Here is a 23,431-nt window from a genome sequence, read left to right as displayed (position 1 = left end):
AAGTTCCTCAATATTCTTTTGGTGGATACGCTTAATGTGAAATTATCTCATAGTGAACTTGATCACGCGCACTATACTGAATTGGTATAATATCATTAAAGGATATTTTATACAGGATGTCCCAAAACTAATAATAAATACTTTTTAAAACAGAGGGAATTACAGCATTTTAAGATGAAAAGTCTAATACGAAAATACTGGGCTATGATAATCAAATAAGAACACTGAAGGAAAAAATTGGTCGCTGCAACAATTTAGATAGTAAAATATAGCATAGTATTTTTAATCGGCTGCAGCAACCAGTTTTTGATTGCATCCGCAATGTCAATATATCATTTTGATAGGCTAACGCAACTAAAAATTTGCTACTACAATCAAAAACTGGTTGCAGCCGATTAAAAATGCTATGCCGTACTATCTAAATTGTTGCAGCAACCAATTTTTGTTTTTTCAGTGAAGAGTTAAAAAATTACACATGATACAGCTAGAAATCTTGCGCGCGCTCTGCAAGATAGTCAATGTGACAATGGTGAATTTTGTTATTGTCGAAGATATGAAGTTTGAAGAAACTTTTCTTTACATTAACATCTCGCCATTCCCGCGCGTGAAACTCTAGTCCTTCAAATCTCACACTTGAGGTTCTTTAGACTACACGCTTTAGTTTCGGCGAGCTGAGCTGAGCCGCGCTGCGCTTTTTCGTAATTGGCTCGCTTTATGCTGAGCCATGCGCGCAACGAAAAAATGTATACGCGTATATTGTTTTCACGGCACGACGCGGTCGTTGCGCACAAACACGCCGCGGATTATCGAATGCGGGACGATCGTGAGCGCGGGCACGCGTGTCGTTGCCGCGATTACATCGTGTCGCGCGGCCCGAAACCCCCGATCCTGGAAAGGACAATTTTTCGCCAGATCCACGCCGCACGACTCGCGCTAATAAATAAGCACCTGTCTGTCGCCCGGCACGGGATCTGCGTTTTTTATTTCATGTAACGCGGATTCCGCACGCCACGCGAGACATCCGTGCATTTGGAACTTTGTTTGTGTAAAATATTTGTGCGATTTTTTAGTAGAGACTATACGGAAAGAGCAATTTTGCTGAGGAAATCTAAAAATTTAACTAGATACAGATCTGAAAATAATTTTGTTGGATTATCAAAATAATTTTGTAGCAATCTTAAGTACGATGAACAATGTTGCAAAATGTTTTGATGTTCTAGCAATCAATTTTGTCCTACCTATATTGTTTCGATGATCTAGCAAAATTATTTTCTTAAATCTGTATCTAGTTAAATTAAATTTTTAGATTTCCTCAGCAAAATTGCTCTTTCCGTGTATTTATGATTGAAATAAAAAAGTTAAGATTAATTTTTATATTGTGAAAACGTCAAGTCTATATCTTCAAATTCTTATTTTTCATATTTTATCGCGCCCTTTTTTTGAAACGCAAGACTCTAGATTGTCAAAGAAGTTCTGATAATCTAGAGTCTTGATATGTTTCAAAAAGAATTCTGGCGCAATAAAATATAAAAAATAAAAACTCTCAAAAAGGGAATTTTATTGGAATTTTATTAACCCTTCTTCTGCAAACTGGATCTTTTTTGACGCAAGCGTTACTCTGAAATTTCTTCCTGCATTTTTGATTTTTCCTCAAATTTCAATTTAAAGGCTTTTAATATTTAAATTCAAAAATTATTTGGTAATATAACAGAGATGTTAAAGAGTAATTTTTAATTTTTCTACGTTTTTTTGAAAGCCTAGAACAGAAGGTTAATTGTATATATTAAAATTTTAAAAGCGCCAACTTTATAGAGATTCCGTTTATTTAAAAATTTATATCTCACACAAAAATCTTACGCCTAATGTTCCACTGAAATTACAATTCTTAATATGACACATTTTCAGTCGTGTAGTAATAATTGGATTTTTACAAATCGCATTCAGCCACACAATTAAGCCAGTCGTATGGAAGTGTTTACGATCGCATTTCAAGCATAATTATAGTAAATCTAGACACGAGTGGCTAGCCCGGGGCGAATCGCGTTAGTTTCTATAACGATATTTGCTGCGGTGCGGCAATTTTGGTATCGTTTTATCGGCAATGTAGAATATAATTTGTGCGTATGCGCGCGCGCGTGTGCAACATATATATACACATACATACACGTGTGTGTGTGTGTGTGTGTGTGTGTATTTTTTATAAAGAGTGAAATAGAGAAATACAGATGAAAGAAGGACGAAGAGAAAGGAGAAAGAGAGAAATTGAGAGAGAGAGAGAGAGAGAGAGGGGGGGGGTGGAGAGAGAGGTAGGGTACGTGGGTGTATATTCATGTATTGTACACACATACACGCGCGCGTCCCACATCGGCTAATCTCGTATTTACGCGATTAATTCTACGCGTTTAACGGAATCCCGTGTCTCGCTAATTACTCTGTCGCGAGCATTTCGCGCGCGCACTGACGATGCTGTTTTCGCGTTAATTATGGAATCTGCTGGCTAATGGATCGTGCGAATAAAAGTGAGATAAATTTAGTTCTTGGTCCAGAGGCCAACCTAGAATTATTTTCAGATCATATCCTACGTGTTTTTCGTACGAATAATCTGACTTTTACGAATCCTCATTCGCTGCGTATTTTGTGGCGTTCGCCCGAATCGCGTCGTCTCAATTATTTTGATCGTAACAAATTGCACATACCGGAAGCGAACGAATTAGCTGCGCTCCAATATATCGTGCGTCATGCGTAAGAGTGACGCGGATCGTCCGCGCATATTGCGTACGACGAGTTTAAAGCCACGTTTAAGCCGTATGGGGCTTAGGTGCGTCTATTTTCTAGCAAGGCCCCTAAACCGGAGATTAAAGCCATCGCTCTGTGCGGGGGTGCTCCAAAAATCCAGGGATTACGTCTAGGCAGCAACGGCGATGGCGGATATGAATTAATTTCGACGTTAAGAGCTATCGCGTCTCTCATTTATAACAACGGACTTTTTTTGCGCGTTTCCCGTTTCTCTCGCGAGTCCATAGATATGCCTCACTTTACCATAAAATAATTTATATATCAGATCGTTTAAGAATGCAGGGAAAAATTCTGAGAGATACGTGAAATTGTACAGTTCGTAGACAAGATATGACTGTTCGACACGCGCTTTACGTAATATAATAATGCGCCCTTTGAGCGTTGATACATAGATATTTTTTCAGTTTTGGTTATTATTATTAGGCGATATAATAAAATTAATTCCGCGGCACTCAGGAATGTTTCATTTTCATTTATCTTTCACTTCCATATTGTTTAATTTATTTCATATTGTTTTAATTTACTGTGACTAATTTGAAATGGAATTTTTAATTTTTAATTTTTAATAGATAGAAACGGGGTAGTTGCAACACCCCAGGTATAGTTTTCTTTAAAATCTTGTTCTGAAAAAGAAAATTAAAAAGTATTACTCAGGTGCCCAGAAGTTTTAAAGTTCTTTATTTTTACATCAATTTTATAAGGATATAATTAACATAAATTTAACTTATAGTATATTAATAAAAATTGTATCTAATAAAATAAATTTTTTTTTATTCTATGCATCTCATCTACTAATTTACGTATCTTTAAATTATCTACCTATTTTAATAAAAAATTTTGTAAGTAATTTATAAATTCTAAGATGAATCTTTCGACAGCATATAAATTTTCTTTTTAAATATTCATTGGAGTGGAATCTCACTACAAAGAAAATTGAAAGAAAAGAGTAGCTGAATTTTCAATCTATAAGAATGAGATTTCTGATCAAAGGAGATTTACTCTCAAAAAATGTTAAGAGTTTGTTGTGAGGTCGAAAGTAAAGAAAGAATCTTGAAATTAATTATTATTATTAGATGCTATAATTAAATAATAAATTCTACGACACGCGAAGATATTCCATTTCTATTTATTTTTCATTTGTTTAATTTACTCTATATTTAAAAAAATGTATTACGACTAAGTGAAATTGACTTGAAGTGAAATTATTTTTAATAAAAAATTTGCAAATAATCTAATTCTAATCCTAAGCTGAATCTTTCAATGACATATACATTGAAAGGGCGAAAAAAGGAAAAATTCTTTATATCATTGATGAAACACGACCAGATCTGCAGGGTATGCTAAACATCTCGTAAAACAGTTTTGCTTCCGGAAAGTGCCCGCGCCCGCAGCGTTACAAACGCAGGGTGCGCGGTGCATTTCGGTGCAGCCGGTACGGGGTTGTTTGGGGGTGCGTGTCGGGGTGCTTTTGGCGCTGACAATACCGCAATGCACAGGTTGGCCTAATAAAACTATGATCGTCGGATAAAACAGTGCAGTGCACGCTGGTAATTAGCGGTATACATAAATCATTGGCAGCGCGCCGCGTAAATGCATACGCACACGTGTATGCGCGTTCGTACGCGTGTGTACGCCTATTACAAACTCACCCCCCAAACGCAATGCCTCCGGCTAAATTTCCCCTCCGTCTCCGTCGACTGGACAGCCACAGTTCACCGAGTAAACGAATACCATACATGTGTAACGACCAACGCAAACGTTGTGACACTCGCCTCTTCTCTTCGCTCGTACAAGTGATCTTTGATTTCATCCACGATTATTTGTGCGAGAGATACGAGACTGGAAACGAGAAACTCTGCGAGTAGGATCGATATTGTGATATCACAGGGCAATAGCTTACACAGACGTATTCGTGTGTAAAAGTATTTTTTTAGTTACTGAGTTACTGGCCGCAAAAGTAAACGTTCACATTGTTAGATTTATAATGTCAAATTATACTCAATTTGATTTATTTTCAATTATTTTGTAAAGTTGCCATTGCTGCCACTTAAGGAGGTTCTTTTTAGCTTCTTTCACAGTTTATCTTTTTTTCTTTAACATGGAAAGAACGATTTTGCTCAAGTATCTAAAAATTTAGCTAGATACAAATCTGAAAATAATTTTGTAGTATCGTCAAAATAATTATGTAAAACGCTAATTGATGACAATGCAGCAAAAAGTTTTAATATTCTAATAATCAGCTTGAGAGTTTTACATAATTTTTTTGATGGATCGAACAAAAATACTTTTAAGTTTGTATTTAGCTAAATTTTTAAATTTTTGAGTATAACCCTTCTTTTTGTGAACATGAAGAGAAAAAAAGAAAAGATAAATCGTGTAAGAAGTTCAGCTAAAAGAATAGGCGTCGTTAATTTAATTGAAACAATGGAGTTAACTTTTGTAGGACAACAAAGCCACCGAAGTCATATTTTGAGACAAAGAATAAAACAATAAAATAATTATAACAAATCTTTACTCAAGAGAAAAGATTTAAAAATAGACCCCTGCCCTTTAAAGATTAAACAATATACAATATTTAACTTAAAAAATAAATTAAATTTTTTATTTAATTTTGTTTATTTCTAAATGTATACGTTAATATGAACGTTATTTCCGTTGAAACTAAACAATTCAACCACAGAAATGGATTGATTTACATTTAAACACACACGAAAGTTAAAAATAAAATATTATTTAATTCAAGAAATTGGATTACCATTATTTCTTTGATATTTAAGAATATAGTAAAAGCTTTTCATCGAATGAATTATACTTTTAGATCCAGCGGAATAGTCTTCGCAGCGAAGAAAACTTCTAATAGTCGCATGACATTAATTCTGCTTGAACACAGGTATTCGCGGCTGTATTGTTGATTATTATAATTCTTTATCGCTGAGTTTGTTTCGAGATCGGATCTTCCGCACAAGAATCTTCCGTACGAATCATCGCTGCATAGCACGCATGAGCGCTCATTGCTACTCGATTAATCACTCTCTGTTGCGATACCTATCTTCTCTGTGCCGTTCGTCGCACCTGAGAATTGGCTCGTCGCCGTTCGTTCGGGTAATTTGATTCCGCCCTCCGTTTCTCCCGCGGCGCATTTCATTTATAATCGCGGCAGTACGCCTATTACCGCTCGCGTCGGCCGCCGCGTATCGTTTTGAAGTGCACACGAATATGCTCGTACTGTGTGATGACGTTTGCTTTCCATCCTTCTCTTATCCCTGTTTCTCTCGAGGGCTCCGAGTGCGAGGGTTGCGCACGTTTGTCGTGTACTGGCATCGCGAATGCTGGGGCCGATCGGCGGGAGGGAACGACCGATGCCAGGGGCAGTCAGGGGTATCAAGGGGAGAAGGGCGGGGGACGGGAAGTGGCAGGTCTATCGCCATCGGAGCCGGGAATGCGAGTCTAGGTTATCCGGTGACAAAGCAGGGTTCGACTCGCGCAACGAGGCCCTCTCGGCACGTCGGATTATCACCATTGAAAATGGTGCAACCGAAACCCTCACTGTTCGGATGCAGCCGCGCTTGAACGCGATACGTGCGCGCGGCGCGGCGCGGCGCGACGCAACCAAAACCGGAAGCGAATTCCTTGTCGCACCGCCCGGGGAATTTATTGTCGATCTCGCACGGTGTGAACGATTACGGTTTTGTACTCTGGTTGCGATCTGCCTTTGTCGTTTATCGTTGGAGTTTAACCCCTCTGCGATTTGTTCTATCTTTTGTAACGCAACACGGAAACACGTTGCAACATGGATAACATATAAAATGTCAATAGATAAATGAAAAACTTGCGAGCATTAAAAACGTTGTTATGTGAAATACCGAGTATGTATTTCTACTTGTAGATCGATCATAAATTTTTCTTTACATATAGAAAGAATGATTTTTCTGAAGTATCTAAAAGTTTACGTAGATACAAATCTAAAAATAATTTTGTTGGGCCATCAAAATAATTGTGTAAAACGCTCAAGCGTAATAATAATAATAATAATAATACTGTAAAAGTTTTGACGTTCTAGCAACTTCGGACGTTATCTCATATATAATTATTTTAATGATTTAACAAAATTATTTTCAGATCTGTATCTACACTGTTAGATATCAAAGGATAGTAACCCAATCCCTTGAATTAAATAACATTTTATTATTTTTAATTATGCGTATCAAAATGTAAATTAATCCATTTTTGTGGTTAGTTTCAAAATAAACGTATCACATTAACATACAGATTTAGTAAATAGTAAACTTAATTTCAATTTAATACATTTATTGCTCCATATTGTTTTAATTAAATTAACGACATATCAAGTAAAAGTACTGGCGAAGAATTTATAGAGACGATTAAAAGTATCTTAAACTGGGTCCAATATGATGTTATTTGAAAGTGTGAATGAAACTAAATTTTTACTCTAACAAAACTGTTCTTTTTGTGTATACATTTCTATTCAGTTATCCATCGTGAAATTCCGAAAACAATCCTCCCACTAGAGTGATGCCGCGTCGATTGGTTCACCGCGATCACTATGCTCGCGCACGATGGGCGCTCTTTATCGAGGATCCTGGCGCCGAAACCGCAGATCGAAAATCATCAACACGTACCATGGCGGGGCGGCACGTGCCCCAGCAAAACGAGACAATTCGCATAGTTCTTGCGCCTCCGATGCGCGAAACGGCCGGCGAAAACGGAGGGAGGTAAGGCGAGCCATCCCCCGGGGGGTTGTAGCTAAATTGGCGGCAGTATATTACCGGTCGGACCGGCGCATTTAATTTGAATATAATCGCGGAAGGAGATCTCTCAGGAGCTCGGGGGCACTCCGTGGCGCGGGACTGCGTGACGGTGACCGGAAGTGCTCCCGGGACACCGGAAACAAAATGGCCGCTTTCTCTCTCTCCTCAACCCTCTCACAGTCGCACCACCACCATCGCCTTGGCGCCGTCACCTCGTCCTATCGCACACGACGCCCAACCTATACCGCTTACTTTACCCGACCGCGAGAGCGTCCGCCCTCTTTCTCACCCCTTCTCACCATCACCCTTGAGAATCATAGGGCGAAATTAACTTTGCATTGTCCTTATTCCGAGGATCTCGCGCGGGTTAGCTCTCGGATAATAGCAAGGCCGTGTGCTGAGATACAAGTTTGGCAAGACGAGTAATAACTGTGGTGGAGTGATAGCGGATTATTGCTACGAATACGGTATAGTTCGAGCGATTTTAAACACCGACGAATTCCCTTTGAGCTTCGATTCATGGATTTTTTTAAATGTTGATTATTATTATTAGGTGCTATAATAAAATTAATTCTGAGGCACGCAGGGGATGTTCCATTTCCACTTATCTTTCATATTATTTAATGTTTTAATAGTAAATTTACTATGATTAATTTGGAATGGAATTATTTTTGATAAAAATTTTGAGGTAGTTGCGCTATTTATTGTTTATTGTTATTTTTAGTTTAGTTATTCACAAACATTTTATAATTGTGTAATATCGAGCCTTAAATCGAAATATTTTGTTAAAACAAGGAGACCGATAAATTAATTAAAAAATGATTTTACCTATTTTCTATCGTGAAGTATAACTTATCCCAGAAGTATTGCAATTAAACAGACGATGACAGAAAAAAAATGATCACAATTATCATAATTTGATCAATAATTTATAGCCACTTTCGATGCTAGCTATATATTTTTTAAAATTAATAAATGTAATTATTATTATTAACATTATAGTAGTGATAAATACATAAAAACTTTTCGACTTCTACCTACAATTATTTTATCATGTTATAATCACAAATATCGAACCTCTCAGTGTACGTTTGCATCGCTAATTACTCGAAAGCTAGAGATGCACTAATTTCAGGAGCAAGTTGAATTTACATGAAGCGAAATCAGAGATGATATCGCCTGTACTGAGTTTCATGATCTGTAATACATATTATTATTATTATTAAATATTGTGCTCTGGATATTTGACGTGCGCAAACGATGATGTTACGGTCGGGCGTGGTTTCGCGACGCTCGTAACGGGGGTGCAGCTATCGGAAAGTCGATAAATGGTGTCAATGTCGTAAGTTACGTGTAACTGCTCGCTCGCAGGTAAGGGAGTTTAGTGATTTAGGAGTAATTGCGATGCCGGGCGATGATTCGCGTGGGAATGCAACAGGGCACCGTGTTCGATAAGCTCCACGGAACAATAACAATTAAACCGGCTAACTCGTAATGCCAAAATACAATATAAGCACGAACAATGCTGCGCTTGGCGGGGAAGGACGAGCAAGTCATCCGACAATGCCCGTGCTTTTCGTTAGACAAAGGCGAGACTCGCGAAGCTTCCTCGGGCAGAGATCGTAAGTCGAGGAAGAGCTTAAGCCGGTCGCGTCTTACTACTCCGCGGTCGTTTCAGAGAGCGCACGAGGAGAGAGATCGTAGAATTTAATTAAAATCTACCGCTCTCCTCTTGAAACTTCACGTTTCAGAAAATGTTGCGAGGCCGACGGCACCGCCGTGATTTACGAAGCGCATTCGCTTTTTCATTATATAATAATTATCAATGCGTGATTATTGATATAATTATTTGACAAGCTAATAACGTGGCGCATGTGTGTGTATGCGTGTATCTCTCTCGCGTTGGTTATTAATTAATTATTGCGATGCATTAACTGTATTATGTTGATGACAATCGCGTTGCCAAAGCCGATTTTCGCCGTCCAAAAGTTTTACCGTGGAATATGGACAAATTACCGGCTTATTTCTACTCGTGCGTGACGAACGCGACGTACGGATATAATTTTCTTTATCCGTTTTGCATATTTTGCATCGACTCATCCGGCATCTCGTGCACAAGCGACACTTCAAATTAATCGTAAACGCGAGCGGCCGCCGGACGAATTGGTGGTCGAAACATAGCCCGCGATAAATCTCGTAACTGCTCGGCGCATAAAGTGCGTCATCGGCTTTAAACAATGTGCACGCCACGAGAGATACCCGCCACCGGTGGGACGGTATAAATTTGATTTTTTTTTCTTTTTTTTTTTATTTCTACGCGTTTCGATCGCCGTGAGATATTAGCCGAGAATCACGCTGGGAAAACAGGCGGAAGAGTTTGCCCCGTTAATGCCGTTTATATGATGGGCTTTTATAATTTCATTATGCGCGTTTCGATTCGCTCGCGCTCGGCTGTCCTATTATTGCTTGAGAAAACACCGTTAATAATGATATCGTTGCAGATGAAGCGGTGATTACATTAGCAAGAATAATTCCGCGTCACCGTGGAAAAATATTTGAGAACCGCTCGGAAACTTAAGTTTTCCGTCACAGGCTACTTACGAATTTACATCTCGTCATGTAAGCGTTGAATGCGATGTAGAAATTTGAATTTTCGTACTTAATCCTATTACGCCGTAACTCTCTAGTTTTAAGGCTATGACAAAAGAACGTAAGACGGGAGGGCTTGAGACGCAATTGAATGAAAAGCACAGGCGATAGGAATAGGGAATAACAGATTTAACAATCTAGCAGAAACCGTGTTTATCAGAATATATGGCTTCTAGTTAAAATCTGTTATTCCCTTTTTCTATTAATCAGTCAAAAGAAAGTTGGAATGATGATTTTTTTTATTACAAAATTTAGCTGTTTATTGACGTCAAGAATCAAAATTAATCATTTTGACTTTTACGTGTTTCTTGATTGCATCTTATGCGCTTTCTACCATAAGCCGTTAATAATAAGATAATAGGATAAAAGACAAAAGCGAGTTTTAAGAAAATCAGCAGTCATAAGGCAATAATAAGTCAGTAATGACTGCGTGGAGATGGCCAAGTTCCATTTCTACGATTTAAAACTTAGATATAGACCGATATTCATAGTCGGTTCTTATTTTAAAATAGTCTTAAGTAATGTTTTGTCGCTAAAATGCAGTCCTCTGATTGGTTCGTGATTTCTTAAGACTGTACTTAAGACGGTTTTGAATATAAGATCTCTATGAATACCGGCCTTATGATTGACTAACCGTACAGTGTTATTTGCCCTGACAACTACCAGCCTTCTAACTGACTGAAATTGTTGACGATTTAATATGATTTATATTTAGACGTAAGATTTATGAATTATAATTCCGCTTTATCACTAGTATGCTATGAGCGTATGACTAACGATTTAGAACTTGTAGAAATCTCGTTAAAAAAAAACGTAAGCAGTAACCGAATCGGTACTAGAAAACGTGAGATAATAACCTTAATAACGTACATAAGCAGTAACAAACACAAAAAATGTTAATTTCTTTACTGCTTACATCTTACTACCTTAAGTTTTTTGTGTGCCATGGGCCTTATCGTGATAAACGCGAAAACAAGCACCGATAATTTTCTAGTGCCATTCACCTTCTGAATTTTTTACATTTAATAGCAAATAAATTGAAACAGTTGCCTGTAAAGACGATAGTATCAAGAAAATTAGCATATAAATTGAAATTTTCACGTAATTATCATAGAAATATCATACAAGTTTATCGTGGTTAGATATTAACAGAGACCCTACAACGTACTGCGTACGTTAAGTTGGAGGATTAAATTTTCGTACTTAAACTCGCGGTTATCACGAACGATTCGTCCAATCCAAGGTGTTCATTATCGTCGCGTTTGCACGTTCACTCGTCAATGAATAATCCGCACTTCCGTATCGCGATACAACCTACCTCGGGAGGTAGGTACAACGAAGGAGAAAGAGAGAAAGAAACTGGTGGACGGTCTCACCCTTGCAGAGTTCTCGAAGCACGAGGTTTCCATCGCGGGAGCGTATGATTAAACAACTCAGGTGTTTTATGCTTGGCTCGGTGGTGATCGCGTGACCCAACAGCCACATCCGTTTCCGCTTTTGCGTACGGTCAACCTCTTCGACCCCTGACCAATGGTTCGCCTTAAGGGTGCGCGTTACCATCGACTGCGAAAGAAAGTATACTTTCCGCTGACGTATCTTTAACCTGTAATCGGCTTCGCTCGATAGTCACGCGTCGACGACAAGCTCTCCGCGACGAGAGCAGTTAAATTTTACTTCGTGACGACTATTTACACTCCTCGATGATTTTGTTTCTGTATTTAATAAGAAATCCAGGTTTCAAGATCGAGATTATGTCGCAGGAGGCAGTGATTTTTAATCTTATATAAAAGACTACCTTTTATAACGTATGCACGGAAGGAACGATTTTACTAAAAGATTGAAAATTTTGCTGGATACACAGCCGAAAATAATTTTGTTACCAGCATGATTTCGTTGGAAACACAAACTGCTAGAATATCAAATTTTTTTGCAGCATTGCTTATTTTATAGTTTCTGGCATAATTATTTTGATGGTTCTGCAAAATTAATTGCAGATATGTATCCAGTAAAATTTGAATTTTATTTATTTTTAACAAACTTACCGCTGCACGAAGTTGTGAAGTTCGTAGCACTACTTTTATTCCGATCTAATGTTTTTTTTACATTTTTCATTATCTGTTCTATCAGTCTATAGAACTAGTCTATTAATCTATAAAAATATAAACGTATAGGTGATTTGCCCGTATAAGATTTGGTTTTCAATTTGTAAAAGACCACCTTTTATAATGTTTACGGAAACCATTATTAGTTTATTTTATGGTTCATGTATTTTTTATACTTCTCACTATTTTATAAATGATCTATTAATCAATGGAAACAAACGTATAGATTTGTAGATACTTTCTAGCGCTCTCCGATGTATGCTTTCAATGTTTCGGGTCTCGTGGCCTGAATCGATTCAGACTAGACAGCCATAGGGTGCAAGAAAGGTCGGACAAATGTCGGGGTGTGACATTAAATGCCGAAATGCCATCGATCCCATGAAGTAGCATAAAGAAACGATCTTGTTATTTCCTATTCTTTTTCCAATCTGTCATAATGTTTGATTAAATGCAGCATTTAATCGATCTATATAAATTTAGGTATAATACAAAGAATATAATAAATTTATGAAAAAACTCTATAATGATAAGAAAGATAAGTATGACATCAGAAATGAATCCACAAAGACAGAAAAGTTTACATAAACATTAGGTTTAATTGCGTTGTTCAAAATACGTAAAAATTTTTGCATTTAAAACAAGGTATAAATATATTTTCGAACGTCACACAAAAGAGAGAAAGCGAAAATTTTGAGTATAAAATTGTAAGTAATGCGAACGGAGCTGTTTGTTCCATCTGACCTTGTTTCCGAGTTACAAACGTGTCATTAATTTTTATTACAAATTGAGCTAGCATTTTCACACACGCGTCTTACTTCTTTAAAGACAGAAATGTATGAAGACACTACGATAGTGTCAGTTCGTAACGAAAATTAATGAAACGCGAAAACGTAACTATATTGAAACAAGGACAGAAAGAACAAATATTTATACGAACATTTTGTGTTATTTAGTTGTGTTTTGAATTCATTTCTAAGTTACGCTCACATATTATGAAGCACCCTGTATGTACAGATATATAACAAAAAAGAAAGAGAAGTGGTATAAGCGTGAATAATTAAGTTGATTTAACTAAGATAATAAAATAGCTATTAAGGGATACAATATATTTAAAAGAGAGAGAAAGAAAGTGCAATTTTATAATCGTTTAAATCGAGTTTAATCATTTCGGCGTTTGGAAACCAGCTCGCCGTCATTAAATTAAATAATTGCATTGTGTCCTTTTAAAAAAAAAAAACATAAAACCAAAACTCTATACGTTTTATTTCTCCTGGTTATACGAGCGGCTTTTTATGAATTTAATTTGAATATATAAAATATTAATATATCGACATCTAAAAAGATTAATCTAGCTCTCCCTCTCCCAAAGTTAATCAACACATACGTAAAACGGGACGCTTTGATAACTAGCCGAGCCAAAGGGTTGTTAGCACTGAATGGTTCAACTGTTTTGGACAAGCAAAGACACGGGGGTATAATTAATTCGGCCATTCGGCTTTATCGCTGTGCTATTATGCTTGGACGTATCTCTCACCGCGAATATTCGGTCTGCTCTCTCTCTCTCTCTCCCTTCGGATTCGTGAGTTTTCCGAGAAATTAGTCGGCATGATTTGCATCTGACGTGCACCTCGAGGCACCCACACGTCGCTCGCATAGTTTGCAACTTTGACTTTCCTAGCCCTCTCCTTCCCCCCCCCTCTCTCTCTCTCTCTCTCTTCTCCGCGAATGTCTCCGAATGCCTTCGCATCCACGTCGGAAGCTCTCGCGTCAATTATGTTCGTCAAGAGAGGAAACGTCGAGCGGATTCTTCTCACTCTACGGCATTGATCCTCCTCGAAAGTCTCGAGTTAGGGGAGCGAACCAACGTTTATTCCGACCATAATTTAGAACGGGGGACGGTAGTCGCGAAACGGCAATATTTTATATTGCCTCTCAGAATGTAATTTTACTAAAAACAAGTAACTTATTCGTAAACTATATTAGTTATTTGTGTAGGTATTTATTTTGTAAAATTTCCTAGAGCGTTTTCACTCGGACACAATCGTAACTCTTTGATAGGATTCTACTCTTACAAAGTTCTAAAAGGACTTGAAAATGTGTGATGAGAAGTGTCGCTCGTTGTCTTGCGAAGAGACGGAGAAGAGACGGCTGTCTTCTTCGTGGTGTCTCGCAAAAGCATGACGCGCGGGCTCTCGAGCCTTCGCACACCGATTATCTCCATTCGGCAGATCCGCCGAGGCGTCTCGGCTCGAGTCCCGGCTTTCGAACGAGCCTCGGCTTAACTCGGTTGTTGTGAATAAGTAAGCGAAGTGTTGCGAAGTGCTGCAGAAGTTAGGCAAACCCCCGGGCGCGCGCGTCTGGGGTGGCTCGAATTAAATTGTTATACGGATGAGCTGCCACGAGGAATACTCGAGCAAGCGACTTTGCCGTCGCCGCCGACGTCGGCGCCGCCGGGTGTGAATGTTTAATTACCGGCTTTCATTATTGTTAATAAAATAATAGCACCGCCAGAGGGGGTTCTGCGGAAGCGAGGCCACACTTTGGCGCGGCGTGAATCGGAACTCGTTTTCGTTAGCGAAATATTTTCTGGAATTCCGCCGATCGTTAAAAAATTACGATTAATACGATCTTAATCCTAATTAATAATATTAATTTAAATTTAAATAAAAGATCCTTTTTGCGAGAAAGAAAATTATTAAATCGATTGTGTCGTTATATACATTTGTGTTCTTACGTACCTGTGATTGCACTGTTGACAAGCGAAGCACTCCAAGTGATAAACGTTGGTCCTTGCGCGCATCACCATCTCGAAAGCTGGGATTACTTTGCTGCACGCTGCGCAGTGACCGGTGTTTCCGAAGAGTCTATTAAATAAAAAAGAAGAGGCATGATTTAACACTCTTATTCTCTTAGCTTTGACCGTATATATAAAAGCTCTCTCAATTTATTGCATTCTCTTGGAAAAAAACAAAAAAACGGTAATAAAGTTTAATGGAAAACTAATAAAATTTTGAAGTTGTTATAAATAAATATGACTTTTTTAGTTTTTTGTTTAGAATATTTACGTCAATTTGTAGAGGTATTTATACTTCTGACCAAGGCTATACGTATTACACAAGGTATTATACGTATCAAATAATTATGCACGCGAAACAATACTTTTTATGTTGTATTAAATTAAAATCGCGATATTCTTATATCGCGCAGTAAACATCATCATAAAATATTATTGGGAGGCCTAACTTTTGCCACGACGCAAGAAAAGTCGTTCTTTCGATGACGAAAGCGAACGGGAAGTTTCACCCTGTGCGCGACGGAAACCAATAAGCTTACGGGCACCGCGAATATACCGTCTTCAAATATTAGGCCATTAATAAAGGCCACAATGTTTCGACGGTGCGTGTTCTTCGTGCGGACGCCACCACCTGCGCGTATTCCCTCGGGACTCCGTAATCTCAACATAGTTTATTTGCTCTCACTCGTGTTTATATGGGATGTGGATGTATTCAATAAGGGAAATTCATCTGTAAAATTCGATTTGTTGCCTCTACCCGCCTCGATTTCCTCTCCCTTTCGCAATAGCGTCTTTCGTCAATCCGTCTGTCTGTTTACTGACTCGTGATGCGCAACGCTGTATTGAATACACAAAAATTTTGTCGAAAAGGAGGAAACTGGTCGATCGATTAAATTGTTTGTTCGTTATTTACCGTAAATAATCTCTTTTGCAGAGGATAAGATTGGCCTTTGTGTAGAGTGTTGAACCGACTTCGCCAAGTCTGCAGTCGCAACATCCACATTTCAAGCAGTCTTCGTGCCAAAACATGTCCAATGCTTTCAGAAGATATCTGTTTAAGAAAAGTTATTATCTGGATAGAAAATACAAGTGTGATTAAACTTATGAAATACGCTTTTAGATTTTTAAGATTAGATTTATAAAATTTAGACTTCTCTTCTTCTCGGAAAATTTATTTAATATGTTTCTCCTACGACTTGATCATTAATACAATAATAACACACTAAATTTGTGACTTTAATATAATGATTTGTCACATAAACTTAAATTTGAAGAATTGAATGATAGTATCGGTTAAAAGATTTTTTTAATAGAAAAGAAAGAATATTACTAATGCTACTCAATGTAAGTTCAGTTTGTTTTATATGACAAGAGATTTCTTTATGTAACGATTTTATATAATAGAAATATATAATATTTATAATTTATGAATATACGATATCGTGATATACTAAGATTATGTAATAATATTATATAATTGAATGCAGGTTTCTTCTATTCTGCAACATACATTAAGCGTGCATTCACCATTTTTAATTATAATTACACATTTCTATTTGCTTCAAGTATCAGCTGCGAATTTTGTACAACACATATTTCCTGTGGTTCACTTCTTGTTAAGAAAAAAGTGCACTTAACCCATCCAGTTCATACTTCTGACGACTTCCGGGGTTGGACAGACATTAGGATCGACCGTTGAGCGAACCGTCTCTACGGTTAACGTTCTTTCAAGGTAGGATGTGAAACATACCACGTAGCGTTGCGTCACGCAAACGAAGCGGAACACTTACCTCTCCGTAATCGCCTTTCCACAACCCGCGCATTCCTGTTGAGTGGCCCCGTTCTTGCCCGGTTCGCTCTTGCTCCCATCCATAGTCATTTTATCGCCTGCAACATGATACGGTAATGTTGGTTTAATAGCCATTGTACAAACCATGCGTCGTACAAACCATCTCGTAGAATTTACATTTAACACATTCAAATTTTATTCGGGAAACATATTGAGAGCGCGATAGATCTTGTTAGGTTTGGTATTATAACATAATTAAGCGAGAAAGAAATCCGTATATTCGGTCAAAGGCGAATCTTGGTACTTAATAATATTTTTTGAGTGAATCTTACAATTTCTAGTTATTTCAAATTCTTATTTTAGTTACTTCAAATTCTTTATAGTGCGTTAAGATGCTCTAACATCTATATTATTGAATTGCTTATTAATTTGTGCATGATATTATGTATTTCGGTTTCAGTTTAAAACCGTGTTTCAAGAACGATAAATCAGTGCGCAGTTCACTTGAGCCGGAAATTGTTTAAAAGTCACATAAAATATTATTCAATATCAAGATCCACTTTGATCGAATACGCCTTCCTTCACTTAACTGTGTCGAACATTTTTCGGTCAATTTTAATTTATTATAGTTTGGGTGTTATATTTATTTATTTTTGATATATCGGTTCTATTCTGATGATTGGTTAATGGATAACAGTTACTTTAACATCATTTATCTATTATAAACACTGTTTTTTATGTCATTATTTAGATCCAGAAGCCGGAGCAGCCGGAAAGTCTCGGATCGACTTTCGGCTGCAATCGCCGTCGTTCAGGATAGAATGAGTAATCGCGTTCGCGTGCTTTTAACAAGTTTCACCGGCATCTGGCACTAGAATGTCGGCTTGTCTATGAGTAATTAGAGTTACGGCTTGAGAATTTAACGGCGCGGTTAGTGCCATCTGTGTCCACCTCGTTCGGCCCGTTCGGGTGTAGCCTTCCTCATCCCTCGGGAAACCCTCCCGCATCGGAGCGTCCCGTCCTCTTTCTCGCGATGTGGTCAGAGTTTAGAATCGAATTAGTTTGACCCTCCCGCACTTCTCTCTTCCTCCACTTATTGCACATTTAAGCACCACCGGTTTCGAAACAATTCAGCGACCCGGGTAGTCGACCGCTGTCCGTGCTTTGGATAAACATTAGGTATCCCTTCGAAGAGCCACGGTGTTCTTTTAAGTGTATAAGAATAGTATAACGCTTGCATAGACTGCACAGAAAAAGAACAGCAAAGTCCTTTCAACAGCGAAGTCCTTTCAACCGAATCGACAGGAACAAATTTACCGTAAATGTTATAATATTATTCCAGAGAATGCTTTCTGGAAGATGCGATATCTTTGAATGTAGAGGAGACTGTGGGTACCCATACTGAAAAAGAAGTTTTGTTGAATTAATTGGAATTTTGGTAGATTCAATTAGAAAGGCATAAATTAGATACTTATAGTTAAATCTATCAAACATTTTAGTCGAGGTAGTAAAAAAGTCAATTACAATAACCAGAATTCGAATTGGTATGATTAGAATTTGTTTTGTTTGTACTTCTTGTTGATACAATCGGAACATTTTTCTCAGTATAGGAACGTATTTGTACCTTGCAACACACTAGTTATTGTTTTAAGAATTAAAAGATTTTTAATGTTTGTTTAGTTATACTTTTCAAATGAAGTAATATAACTGAACCGTTATTAAAAATCTTATTATTGTTAAAAAATAATATATCTTTGTCCCCCCTTCCCCCCCCCCCTCAAGGTACAATATGTATCATAGTTTACCTTACATTAACAATGAAAAAAGTCACAATTTTATTATAATTTTTGAACAATGTAACATTAAAAAATTTGTTAACATAATTCCTTTTTAACAATAATAGAATTTTTCACATTGTCTATTCGATTATATTACTTTTTAATTAAAATAATGTAAAAATGAACTATTATTGTTAAAGAGACAATTATTATGATCAAAGTACATGCTCCTAAATACTACATTCCCTACATGTTAGATAAATAGTAAAATAGTAAATTGTCAGGTCTTGATGCGGTTAACGTGACGCATATTGACGGGTCGGTCTTTTTCCTCGGGCGATGTCCACCGGCCGCACTACGCCAAGTTCGATTTCAGCCACCCGGTATATTTACGAGCTCATACCCACGGATGCTATGAGCGAAGTTTGTGCGGTTTCAATATGTCCTTCCCTCCTCTCCACCCTTAGCATGGACACAATATTACGTGGGTTAATATCTTCCTTGTGGTCGGGGACTTCGGGGCAAATATTAATACGATGCCTTTGATCCGTTAATTATTAACGGCGACGGGGATGAAAAATCCGTATCGCCTTAGCGGAACGCGAAAATTGCCAGGAACAAAAACCAGATGCCGGATGATGCCCCCGTTTTCCGATGCGCTTCTAATTAAACGCCTTTGTGTCGCGGATAAGCGGACGAGACCCGCATACATAGAATGCGTGTCCCGCGTATGTATGTTTGCGTATGTCCGTTTTTTGCGCGACACAACGCGAAAAGTTTTCGTCCACGGTAACGAGAGACGCCTCCGTGCACACCGAGGCACCTCGGTTACAATCGCATACGTGGGGGCGAGTTAATTAATCGAGTTGAATCGATTACACGCTTTACCTCCGCCCGCGGGTTACCGATAAATTGAATACGTTATAAATAATAGTACGATTGTTATTCGCGGGCGTGCACACACCTACCCAGGGTAATGATTAATGGAATAACTAACTAGGGGTAAATTATGCAAACTATTAAATCCGCCCGCATATAAACTTTCCCACATAATAATCGCTAGGCGATATCGATTGGCGCGATATGTTAAATTTATGTTACTCTTTTGGCGGACCTCGCCAATGTAATTAGATCGGATTGAAAATATTTAGAGTATCTTTCCTCACTTATTTTCCGTATCACCCGTGAATATGTACCTACATGAATTTTGTACAGGCGCTTTTTAGCTTTAGATTCACGTCTATCTCATTTCGAAGTTATCAACGGAATATCCGTCATGGCTGTGTGTGTCCGCTCGTGTCAGTCGCCACGTGTTAGACTCTCGGACGACGAAACGTCATTGTCTCGCGAACGGAAGTGGCGAGAGTGTTTCCTTTGAAACTCGAAATCTCCCCGCCCTCGTACGAACTACGATACTACAGAAATATTTGGAGTTACGTGCACTGGAATTTCACCGCAGAAATTCCTGCGGACGCCGACCTGGATTCCGCCGACGACCTCGAAAACCTTCGGCCGTCAAGCCAGGTTGGCGCTCAATTTCCACTTTGTATTTAACCGTGATTTTCATCGGTGCGGTGGGTGTGGTTTTACCTTCGGCGAAAGAATATCCATCCCTTTAGCCATTCTTCCGACTGGCAACAGCTAACTTTGATCGCGATTTAACTGTTTCTCTTTCGCGCGTGCACTGCTGGAATCGCGACGAAACCAGGAAAATTGCGCGTGTGCGAAGTTAATGTCCCAACATTAATGGGCTTTCTACTCTCTAAAACTTTTTTCAGAGTGAATTGTTACTCCAAAGAGTGAAATTTCTCACTCCTAAGGATTGAAAATTGAGCCACTGTTTTTTAAGAAAGGCTCAAAGTTATTACTATTCATTTTACTCTTTATTTACTCTATAATTTTACTCTTTAAAGTAAGAGTCCACTCCAAAGAATTTATAGAATACAATAAGCTGTTGAGAGTATGGCACATAAAGAAATTTAAACAGTAAGACGTAAGCAAATCAACATTTTGGACTTAGTACTGCTTGCATTATTGTCCTTTTTACTGTGACTGACGGGTTTGTTTACTTATGTCTTATTGCATTATGTTTTTTTTGTGCCATAGGCTTTCACTTCATTCACATCGTACTGGTGATAAATCAGAGTTATAAATAATAAATTTTAGGAAATTTATAAAATAATGTCCGTTTCTATCAATGGAGATTAACTTTAGTCTCCAACTTATTTTTTATCTTTTTTTAATTCGTAGAACTAAAAAAAGATGATGAGTTATTTGGACCGAGATTAAAATTAAACTACATTAAGATATATAGAAGCAAGTATAAGTTACATTAGATTGATCAGTTTCAAGTTATGTCAATCAGTTCTGATTAGTTGTCTCGATGAAGTAATATTGCTTTATAATTAGTTAGTCATAATGTAATTTAAATTTTAAATCATGACAAATGGACAATTTGGTCATTTCTTCGCGCAATTACTGATTACCGATACATTTTTGCCTAATGACATACTACTGACTCGGTTACTCACTCCCAATAGTTCCAACTTCTAGATTAAGAATTCTTATTATAAATAAAAAGAAACTCTTTTCGTTTCTGCTCACAATCTCAAATTTTAATTGAACAAATAGAGTACTAATTTCTATCGAAATTCGAGATTGAATAATTCCGAGCGGTTTAATAACTTTGTTTTGCGAATATCTAGAGCTTCTGGTAACTGGAATTCTACAGAAAGCTGCTCCCGCTGGAAATTCGTGGTCAATCGTCGATTTTTCCAGGCGCTGGTGCCGGTTTTTGCAACTAATTACACGGCCGCGGTTATTGTCGTTGAGAAGCCAGTGGAGCACGGCGGAAACAGCTCGCTCAAACGTTACCGGGGAGAGTCCATAACGAGAGGTTTCCCTTCGAAAGCGGCTCGCATCGCTGACCGCCGGAACTGTTCATCAGCTACGTGATCGAATCATCCACGGACGCTGAGCCTCAAAGCATCGATAATTCGATTAGCCGCTACACGTTCGAGAACCGCTAACCTGTCGATGAGAGTCGATGTACGTATCCTCCTTGACCAAGCCATTGCTCGTTGCTATGCTCTTGGTGGTCATTATCATCACGATAGTATTATGAAAGCGCCATGGGGATTGCTTGCCTCCTCAAGTTGATCAAAAGGACACGACACGGTTTATGAGACGGCGTAATACAAAAAACCGCTTGACCATTCATTTTGAATTTGTCTCACCATTAGGATCCTTCATGAAAAACAATTTAGTAAGAGCAAATCTCAATAAAAGTTTTCTCTAATACTGTAAGAAATGCGTCTGTGTAAAATCAAGAGTACGTAACAGAAAGGGCGGGGGCGATCTGCTTATCGACGCAGCCGAGCAGTCTCGATGCAACTCTCTCAAGGCTCCGCCCCAGCAGCATCCATGACACTCCCAGAGTGCCACCCCCCGGATCTCTTGAAGAAATAGAAAGTATTGCGCGCTGCGGTTGTGTCTTGGAAACTTAATTCAGTACCCCTTGTCTTCTCTGCCAATTTTACAATAGAGACATATCATCGGCACTCCAATATTAACACTAGAACCGCGGGTCTAAATCGCGGTTTAAGGTAAACCTGGCTTGTCACGAGAGAAGATTGTGACCGTAAAAGTAAAAATACTTGTAATTAATTGTGATTATTGAAAAGTCTTAAAAATCTAAAGCTTTATGTGCAAATATAGATTAACTGGAAAAGAAAACCTATCAGATGGATAAAAATAGCACAGCCGTAGTTTTAATGTTATTATTATTATATTTGCAGATGAAACAATTTTGCTGAAACATAAAAATTAGGCCGGACATAGATTTGAAAATTATGTCCCAGCATAGAGCAGTGATATTTTAATGATAGCTTATTAACGTTAATAATATCATTAAGACATTTATTTGACGTCACCTTGCTTGAAGTAGAACGTTCAAGCATGATGATAATATTGCAAAAAGTTTTCATCTCTATATTGAGAAAAATGTTTTGTATGTGATATAAAACTTTCTTACTTTTTAATTTAAAAAACCCGATTAGAACAACAAAGTTTTTTAATTAAAAAGTAAGAAACTTTTTATAAATACATATCATATAAAACAATTTCTCTCAGAGTGACAACTAATTTAAATGTTTTATCTAATTTTTGATAATCCAATATATATCTTGCTAAATTTTTAGATATATATACGTCAACAAAATTGTTCTTTCCATAAAAAGAATCAGTTCTTACTTTAACAAATCTTTAGATAGGACTTTACGTGCTAAATTTTTTTATTAATCTCGCTTATTTAAGTAACTCGATATAGCTTTAATATATCATCATCGTCCGCATCTGTCCTCCTATTTTCTTTTTCTTCCCCGACCCGTAGGGGGGAAATCCCTTACGTCAGGAAGCGCTTACCGAAATTTCCACTCGTCCAGGGGCACGAGAGCGGCGCGGTCGCGCTTTTGTCTTTAATAATGCTTCTGCAGCGACGTTATCTCTTACTTTTAGAACGGGCGAGCGGCTGAGCGCGGGCGTCCGGAGAGTCGGTCCATTAATTAGGCGGGCCGCATTAAGCCGAGCATTAATATACTCCGCTGGCTGTTTTGTTTTATCCCGCAGGAAGGACGTAACCTACCCCGGAGGCTGACGGCGGGGGCGGCCGGGAGTTGGTGGCAGGGAAACGGGGCTGGGGACGAAGGGAATTATCCCGATGCGGGGGCAACCTGCTAATCCGACCTGCCACGCAA

General features: G+C 38.1%; 1 protein-coding gene across 2 annotated transcripts in view; it reads right to left on the bottom strand.

Moving 5' to 3' along the window:
* Positions 1-23,431, bottom strand: part of LOC108752364 (LIM domain only protein 3-like) — a 117,425-nt gene that overhangs the window by 36,490 nt on the left and 57,504 nt on the right. For both annotated transcript variants that reach the window (XM_018493164.1, XM_018493165.1), the window contains 3 exons: positions 16,901-16,997; positions 16,024-16,161; positions 15,055-15,180 (listed from right to left, as the gene is read on the bottom strand). In XM_018493164.1, coding sequence (XP_018348666.1) covers positions 15,055-15,180; positions 16,024-16,161; positions 16,901-16,989 — 353 coding nt within the window. In that variant the 5' untranslated portion in view covers positions 16,990-16,997. The remainder of the gene's footprint in view (positions 1-15,054; positions 15,181-16,023; positions 16,162-16,900; positions 16,998-23,431) is intronic.

The sequence above is a fragment of the Trachymyrmex septentrionalis genome, unplaced genomic scaffold (assembly GCF_001594115.1).
Source record: "Trachymyrmex septentrionalis isolate Tsep2-gDNA-1 unplaced genomic scaffold, Tsep1.0 scaffold6, whole genome shotgun sequence".
Taxonomy (NCBI): domain Eukaryota; kingdom Metazoa; phylum Arthropoda; class Insecta; order Hymenoptera; family Formicidae; genus Trachymyrmex; species Trachymyrmex septentrionalis.
Note: the sequence above shows the minus strand (reverse complement) of the source record. Positions and strands in the feature narration are given on the sequence as shown.